General features: G+C 48.0%; 1 protein-coding gene across 1 annotated transcript in view; it reads left to right on the forward strand.

Moving 5' to 3' along the window:
• The first annotated feature begins 6,496 nt into the window (after positions 1-6,496).
• The window catches only part of LOC135823103 (uncharacterized), a 28,779-nt gene continuing 25,770 nt past the window's right edge, over positions 6,497-9,505 (forward strand). Inside the window, exon 1 of the mRNA XM_065335940.1 lies at positions 6,497-6,801. Within this exon, the coding sequence (XP_065192012.1) occupies positions 6,677-6,801 (125 nt within the window). The 5' untranslated portion in view covers positions 6,497-6,676. The remainder of the gene's footprint in view (positions 6,802-9,505) is intronic.

Consider the following 9,505-nt stretch of genomic DNA (forward strand, 5'->3'; position numbering starts at 1 on the left):
CACCGCTTTCATCATCCGGTGAATCTTGACTTGCGAAAAGGTCTCCTTCGGTGCCCTGCTGTGCAGAGGGGGCTGCCTCATCCTTGTCAGTGCCATTGATGCCTGCTTATGTTTTCTTGGTGGATACTTCGCTTGTTGGCAAATCGTCTGTCTGGTCTCTATGACTATTGGAAGCAGTCTCGTCCATAATTTCTGGCTTGTTTGAGCCAGTAGCAGCGTGATCCATAGCTTCTGCTTTGTTCTTGCCCGTATAGATAATAATAATTATTATCATAGTATCGAATTTGACTCGGAGGCACTGGCTTTTCGTACACGCCGTCACCATCAAAACGAAATTGAAAAGTTGAAATGAAAGGAAGTGGCTGCAGTGATGCTGGTGGCAGCGGTGGTGCCTGGTGCCCGCACTGGTGGTGGTGGTGGTGGCAGTGGCGGCAGTCGTTGCCGTGCGCTGCTTCCTGGATTCTGACCTGGGTGCGTGATGATGAGGCTTACCAGCGCTACTGCCAGTACTGGAGTACTGCTACTCCTAGTACTACTGCTACCTCTCGAGTACCTCCGGCAAGGACGGCGGCGGAGCTTTGGTGCAGCTGACTTGGCCCGGCGCCCCCTGTTTTAGAGCATTACTTTCCAGTACCGCCGCCGCCGAACCCTGCTCATCTGGTGCCGTGGTGGGCCAGGCCAATCCTCGCGCCTTGAACGAGCGCTTGATTGACGAGGTCGGCTCCGGAGATGTGCTCCACGCGCAACCAGTCCTCCGGCTTGGACCGCCGGCATTCACCTGCTCCCTGCCACACTTGGCCACAATGAATGCCGTGGAAGCAACACAAGAGCAGTACTATAATACATGATATATGCAGAGTGTAGCGCCAAAAAAGGTGCGAATTATGTCACCTAGAAGGGGGGGGGGGGACAGAGAGAGAGAAAAGGCGCAACTACTGAACTAGCACATCACGGAGGAGAAGCAGCAGAAGGTAGCGCGCATTGTGCTCTGTGTATATGTAGGCCTCGACCAAAATAAATATGCTTGCGCATACTTCAGCATATTTTTGTGAGACAGTTCATTATGGCATATTGAGCGACAAAGGGAATATTGGAATGAAGCCAGCATATAATTCAAATATTCTGAAGAAAATGAGGACAAAACATTCATATTATGGACAAAATGCGTTCAGAAATGCCTTTTATGGATTAATTTGGAATGGTTGAGGCGTTTGCTACATTTCCCCATGGATGAACACTGTCGCTACAGTTGCTGGGGACACACCCCAGCCATACTATTCCGCATGTGTTTTGATTTGTACCATAAACATGATAGCCGTGAAGCCAATGAATATTCCAAGGTTGTAATTTTACTGAAATGATCTACACTTTCTGCTTATGTCGAGCATATTTTGGCATATCTTTTTGCATATCTTGCTAAGCCTTTGGCATATTATGGACGTTTTCCCTGATATGCGACGAGCATAATATGCTCTTTTTTTTAGCATATTTGGTCGAGGCCTAGCTCTGTGAATGGCGTTACGCAGAGTGTAGCGCCAAAAAAATAAAAATTAATAATGATGCCAGTTATGTCACCTCTAGAGGGGGGAGAGAAGGTGCAACTGTGCACATCACGGAGAAGAAGAGCGCGCCGTTGTGCTCTACGAAGTGAGGGTACATGCCAAATAATTATGGTGTTAATTCTAGCACATTACAGGAGGGGAGCACGGAGGCCCATGCGCCAATGCCGCTGTGACTATGAGGTTAAACTTCCATGCCAAACTGTTACCACCAGGGACGCGACGAGGCATCAGGAACAGAATGGATTTGAGTGACCCGCCTCATATTATATTCAGTGATATTGAAGTAGCAGCAGGGGAAGCTGAGAAAATTCACAACAAATCCCATCCGGTGTTCACATGGGGCTTAGCATCACGAATCTCAATCGCCTCGCGCAGTTTGCGACGGGCTCGATCAGGCTCTCTTCCTATTTGTTGTTGTGTTCTAATGATTCGCCATGCCGCTGTCAATTGTATTCTGTTTGCCCGTAAAAGAGGTCTTTATGAAGCTCTCTTCCTATTACTTCAACTGCAGAGAATGCACTTTGCCCATAGCCTATTGTTGAGCTTGCATCCAGGGTGAGTGGTACGAAAATGTTGGCCCCATGGCTTGTCGAGTTCCTGTCGTCTTGCCTCACCATTATGCTGTCCCCGGGGAAAATTGCGATTCCGCGGCCGCGTTTTTTTCCGCGTTTTTTGCGATTTTTTAAAAGACCGCGTTTTCCGCGATTTTCCCGCGTTTTTTGAACTTTTTTGTTGCACTACACGTACACACAGTGCACTGTTCGGTCAGCAACGTCTCATCGTGGCGGCTTTTTACTCAAATATGACGAGTGCTTACACCAGAGACTTGTAACTGATTGATTTCAGTGATCATTTCACTACATACTCACTGAAAATTGCCGCACATCAATATTGTTCACCGCATATTTACCGCATATTTACCGCAAATTCACCGCAAATTATGCCATATTATAGAGAGGTTAAGTTTCACGTAAAAGTCTTACGTCCGTGAACTTTTACGTCAAAAAGTGAAAAAACTCACGTAAAATTTGACGTGTTTTACGTGAGTTGACTGTCCCGCACGTAAGTTCATGACGTGAGTTTTTGGAAGTTTCGCTTGGTTATTCCGGCCGAATTTGTGTGAGTTTCCGGAATTATATCGAGTTTTATCGAGTTTGTTGGAAGATTTAATATTTGTGCTAACTAAACCCGAATCCTGCCAGGCAAAATTTCACGTCACGTCGCACGTGTAACTTAACCTCTAAAAATTACACGTAACGTGAGATTTGCACCGCGTTTTGAAAAAGGGCAAAAAACGTGTAACTTAACCTCTCTTATGCCGCGTTTTTCCCCGCGTTTTTTGCGATCTTTTCCGCAATTTTCCCCGGGGATTCGGCGGGGACAGATTATGTTCTTCCAGGCGAGTTTCCAGAAAGCGGCCAGTCTCACCAACATTCCGGACATTCTTTGCACTTCAGCTGATACAACATTCTTCTGAATACATCACGTGACATCCTGTCCCCCTATAATTATAATGGCTGCGATTTGGGGTTTTCCCGGTTTCGCGGCTGTCGCATCGCAAAAAAGCTTCTGTGAACGCCCATAATGTTGTGACCTTTCCACAATAATTATTGTGTTGCATTTAAAAAAACAAAAACATTATGTAACATTGTGCGAATAGTACAAATACGCGACGAGTTTGCGTTTTTGGAAGAAACTCATGTCGATCCTCGCGTGGTTCCACGATTTGGGACGCGAGACCAAGAGAAACGTTTTGAAAGCGCTCGAGCGAGATACTCGACTTTTCGGCAATTTATTATTATTTGAGAGAGAAAGAGGGTGGAAAGGCGTCCTGGGCTGCCCAGTTAGCTGTCTTTCCGCTTCAAACTTGCTCGAACTACTCCTGGCAGTCTGGAGATTGATCTGGAAGACGGACTGGATCAATCCAGATCAATCTCCAGACTGCCAGGAGTAGTTGTCCTCCAGTGCAAGCCACCAAGACTGCAGTCCGCAAGGCAACACGGTACCCGCCACCACTGCTCGACACCAAGAAGCTCGGTGACCTTCGGACACGGAAAGCGTCCTGCAAGCTGAACCAGCTGATGACCGGCCACTGTAGTCTTCTGAATGGCTACCTCCACCGCATTGGAGCTGCAGACTCGCCTCACTGTGTCTTCTGCCCTGGCGTCGTCGAGGATGCAATGCACTTCCTTTTCGACTGCCCAGGAAGAGCACAAAGCCGCCACTCTGCAGCTCTTCAGTCGTCTCCATCCGTCAGTCAAGCTGTAGCCGACTCTCCCTACAAAATTGCACGATTCTCGCAGTTGGAGAAACTGCTATGAAGTTTCGAACACAGTCTTGAAACACGATACATGGTGAATTGCTGCTATTATCATGTGAACTCTCATTACTGCGGTATTACCTTCCACATAATCATTAGTCTAGCATGGCGTCATAATATTTGTCTCAATTCAGTGTTTTCCGAAGAATTAAAAAAAAGAAAAAAAAAGAAGATTGATCTCGCCAGTGATTGTCAGCCTAGGCCTAGCGCCTCTGCAGATCTGCTTGGCGTGCTCGCGTGTACAATACAACATTCAAGTTAGACATTTCGTAATCGTTCAACGCACAATAGGGTAGATATCACAATTTCAAGCTGCTGTCTTCTTCTACAATATCCCACATGCCGACTAAGCAATTTACAGCAGGAAGCAGCCTTCTACACTCAACAGCAACTAAAGGGCCACACCATTTGTCTTCCAAATCAAGAGAAAACAGGCTCCTGACTCGTCGCGCGTATTTACTGATATAGAGTTAGTTCACGCGCGTATTCTAATGACACTTGGGGAAGACAACCAGAGGATAGTCCTCTACCTGGGAAAAAAATCGGGGAGGGCTTCTCGGAGCCGAGTTTGTCAGCGACGACACAAGGAGTATTTCAGAACGAACCCAAAGTCGCACGACACAGAACCAAGAGTACATAACCATGACAACCCCCTTGACAGAACAAAATGTTTCTTGAACTATTATACTACTTGGCTGAGGAGAGGTACGATCAAGAGTACATAACCAGTACTCTTTTTTTTTCTTTCTTTTTTCAAACTTTTTTTTTTTTTTTTAAATTTCACTGAGCCTCTTATACGGGCAAAATAACACATTTTGTGAAGAATCAACACATAAAACGAATCATCAGATACAGTATTTACAGAGTCTGTCACTCAGTAGGATCACTGCACTGTGCAGGTTCACTGGATGCGTGCCTCCGCCGCCACTAGCACAGCAGGGGACTCAGGCATGGCAGGAGCAAACATGCTCCTTGAGCCACGCAGGCACATAGCACCACAACGCACCAGGGCAAACCCAAGGCGGCAGCGCAGCAAGGAGATAACCTGCCCGTATGGCTCCTTACTCTTCTCAGCCAGGAGAGAGGCGATCCGCGTGAAAAGAGCATTGGCATGCTTGCCATAGCCACCAGAGGCAGAGAGCACAACGGGCACGAAGGAGGCATGCTCAACTTCACGTACTCGCTCCTCGTACTTCCGGCGCTTTTCCTGTTCATGGCGTCTGTAGCTAGCAGCGAGGGAGGTGGCACGATTCGAAGACGCAAAAGGGTTGAACACCCGTACATCAATAAAGATGCGCTCGAATCGGCCACCCCACACACCACTAGCCGCAACGTCCAGCCGAGCTTGCTCCTCCGTGACAGCTGTGCGATGGCGGAAGGCCTCTCCGGTGACGGGCTGGAGGTGGGGTTCCACTGTCACGTTGTGAGCGACCTGCCTTAGAGCTCTGGCGGTGATGTCCCTCACCTCGTTGTGTCGCAGCGTCGGGAAGCCACCAAACGGGCACGACAGGGCGTGACTCACATTCAGCGGCTTACTGCACACGCAGAGGCTTGGGAGCCGAGGAGGTGTCCAGCCGTACCGGAGGCACAGGCCATCCCGGAAATCTCCCTTGCTGAGTGTGAAACCATGGCGGCTGAGGGGGCGGCAGGTCAGCCAGCTGGATGCACCCTTTTCTGAGGCCAGGTCGAGAACAGGGGCCAGCTCCCGGTGATCCGAGCGAAGAGCGTCAGCCATAGACTTGAACGCGCTCCGCTTCTCGGCCTGAACCGTCGCCTTGACCGTCCGGAGCTGAGTCAGAGAGTCGCCAAGAGACGACTCCTGCTCCAGCAGGCGAGACACGAGGCTAGCCGTGATCCTTCGGGAGGAGGTGTACTGTTCAGCCACTGAACAAGGGTCTGCCATACCCAGTCCCCCAAGCCGGCAAGGCAGAGAGAGTAGGGAGCGAACAGTTGTCCCAGGTGGAGCCTGACCCGTGATGGCCGGGATGAGCCGACCGCTGATTGCGTGTTCCAGCGGTTCAAGCAGGGATGGCGGGATGGAGGAGGTCCGGCAGAGGAACCAGTACTCTTGGTACGATGGTACGAGCCAGGGAGTAGTAAAATACGTATTTTACTACTCCCTGGTACGAGCGGAAAGCTTGAAACAAGACGCAGCTGATCAGCGTGTTCCCCGGGCTGTCCGGGCTGACTAGTCTCCAAAATCCAGGGGAAACCATGGCCTACTCGTGTTCTGACGATTTGAAAATTCAAATTTTCTTGCCATTATTGAAGCCAGGGCCTAGGCTAGGGATCGGGGACGTCCGGACGTACCCGGACGGGGAGTCGTAAAAATATTAAAATAATTTACTACGACTCCCTGATTGAAGCCAGGGCTAGGGAGTCGTAAAATACCGCCTGATTGAAGCCCGATATTGCATAATTATAATAATTATGAGACTTTCGGCGGCCATAATTATATAAGTTACTTATAAGCGTGAAATCGCACAAAAAAACAGCCGTGCGCATGCGCGCGACTTGATCTGGACCCGTACCCGTCTGGCTTTTCGCGCGCTGCACTGGTGCACGTGTAGGTCAGCATGCAGCCGAGTACGCACGTGTGCATGCAGTAGTCATTGCACAACAACAATTATTATGCTAGTTATTCATAATTCTAGTCAGGCTACATAGTCATTACATGTGCAGCAAGTGAGCTAGCTCAGGACGTATGCCATAACAGTATCCAGGTAACCTCGCATTGGGGCATCACCAATCAGCTCGTAGATTTCGTGTTCGATACGCTGCTATTACCTCAGAAATGAGCGTCGCATTCCGCAGCCTTCAAAGAGGCCAACTTGCAGCTCTGCAGCTACGATGCATGGCGCAAGCAGCCAAACCGATTTCGGAATCGAAGAGTCCCAGCGCTTCGGGCATGACTAATGAGTAAGTCTGTCCTCCGCACACGAGCTGTGGGTATTATAACAAGACAGTGCTCATTGACGAGCTCATTAATTGTATGAATGAGCCAAACAACTAATAAAATTATTAATAAAATAGTGTGTTGCCCGGGTAACCATGGTAACATCACCGAAGATTATGGCTCACTAGTATGAAGAGTACATAACCCCCCAGAGTGTGCAACGCCTGATCCAGCTCTGCAAAGGGTCTTGGTTGAGCGTAATCGGATCTTTGCGTCATAAATGCCGTACACATCTGAGGGGAACCCGGGGAGTCGCGGGTACTCTCGGATCAAAAACAACGGTGTCCTGCCTCGAGACCGGCCTTGCGCTGGTGTGGAGTGTAAGCATGACATCAGAAGATCCGATTATGCTGGATCAGGTGTTGCACACTCTGGGGGGGGGGGGGTTATGTACGCTTGCTAGTATGGGGTCGGGCGGATTACTATTTTGTTGCTAACTTTTTCCATATACATGTAATTACCATGGTATTAGATAAAGCAATGAATAAAACTATATGTGCACTCATATGACAACCATAGTGACGAATAAAGTATTCCAGAACGTTTTCTTGTGACAATTATCAATGGAATTCGTGACAAGAAAACGTTCTGGAATACTTTATTCGTCACTATGGATAGTATGGTTGTGATATGTGTGCACATAGTTTTATTCATTGCATTATTTTAAATACTATTGTCTCCACGTCGCCTTTTTACGTATTAGATAAACCTTGTTTTAGTTTGCACATGTTGTTGTTTTTACAGCATGAAACAAGGTGGATGGTTGTAGAACGGTCACTGTTTCCCAACACTGTTTCCCAACACTGTTTCCCAACACTGTTTCCCAACACTGTGTCCTCCACCTTGTTACATGCTGTCAAACCCACACAGCATGTAATTACCAGTACAGTAGTCATAGTGTACTATAGGCGGAGGACGAACTGTGTTGAAAACAGTGCTCCTGACTACAACCATGCATAATGAAGGTCCCAACCGAGGCTAGACTAGACCCCGTACGTTTCAAATGGTCGCAAGACCGGGGCTCTGTCAACTGATGATGGTTGTAGTAAGAAGCACTGTTTTCAACACGGTGCGTCCTCCGCCTTATAACATGCTGTTAAAGGGGAAGTATACCCTAAAATCAAATTTTCACCAGTTGTAGTCTTCGGGGTGCTGAGTCGAATGGTCTTGGTCCGAGGAAGCTGAGACGCTCCCTTTCTCCTTTATTCCCAATCGAACTCGCGCACTTCCACCGAAACTGGGTGACTGCGTCCTACTAGATAGGGATTTGTATGGAAAAGTCACTAAAAACGCCGTTTCGTTCTTATAAAAGCGCGGATGACCGCGATTGGTCCATATGTTGTAGTCTTTTGGCCCCTGAGTCGACTGGTTTTGGTCCGAAAAGGCTGCGATGCAGCATTCGGCCCTTATTCCCAATCTAACGCGGTTGAGTAAGCGGTCACGTGCTCATTTACAGCCTGTTTGGGCCCGTTTATGTCACTCGAGTTGAACCTTTGAACCAGGGAGTCGTAAAAGCCTCTTACGACTCCCTACTTTGAACCTTTGAGTTGAGTCTTGATGTGAAAAATGTACTCTGCAGGCACGTGACCGCTCACTCAACCGTATTCGATTGGGAATAAGGGCCGAACGCTGCATCGCAGCCTTTTCGGACCAACACCAGTCGACTCAGCGGCCACAAGACTACAACATATGGACCAATCGCGGTCATCCGTGCTTTTATAAGAACGAAACGGCGTTTTTAGTGACTTTTTCCATACAAATCCCTATCTAGTAGGGCGCAGTCACCCAGTTTCGGTGGAAGTGCGCGAGTTCGATTGGGAATAAAGGAGGAAGGGAGCGTCTCAGCGTCCTCGGACCAAGACCATTCGACTCAGCACCACGAAGACTACAACTGGTGAAAATTTGATTTTAGGGTATACTTCCCCTTTAACCGATCAACATGTTAATCTATCAAACAAGGCTTACTCAATCTGCAGACAGAACTGTTTCGTCCTTTGTGGACTCATCAGCGCAGCACAGAGAAAATCTGTCCCCGGGGATTCCGCGGCCGCGTTTTTTCCGCGTTTTTTTGCGATTTTTTAAGACCGCGTTTTCCGCGATTTTCCCCGCGTTTTTTGAACTTTTTTGTTGCACTACACGTACACACAGTGCACTGTTCGGTCAGCAACGTCTCATCGTGGCGGCTTTTTACTCAAATATGACGAGTGCTTACACCAGACTTGTAACTGATTGATTTCACTACATACTACTCACTGAAAATTGCCTCATATCAACTGCAAACTTGCCGCATATCAATAATATTCACCGCATATTTACCGCAAATTCACCGCAGATTACGCCATATTATGCCGCCTTTTTTCCCGCCTTTTTGCGATTTTTTCCGCGATTTTCCCCGGGGCAGGAAAATGAGGCCGAACCTGATATATCAGGCTTACATTATTTTACATATATCATCATCATAGTATACTAGTAGAGTAAAATTGCTCAGGTCCAGATCACCCCATGTCCCTAATACAATTCCTCAGGTCCAGATCACCCCATGTCCCTAATACAAGCACGTCTGTCTACCGGGCACCTATCGGACTCATCTGGAACCACAAAATTGTCTTTCAACGAAAAACGGTCCCAAAAGCTATTGATTGGCATTAAAAAATGTAAAGTAGCATG

Source organism: Sycon ciliatum, chromosome 1 (assembly GCF_964019385.1).
Source record: "Sycon ciliatum chromosome 1, ocSycCili1.1, whole genome shotgun sequence".
In the NCBI taxonomy this organism is placed as follows: Eukaryota; Metazoa; Porifera; class Calcarea; order Leucosolenida; family Sycettidae; genus Sycon; species Sycon ciliatum.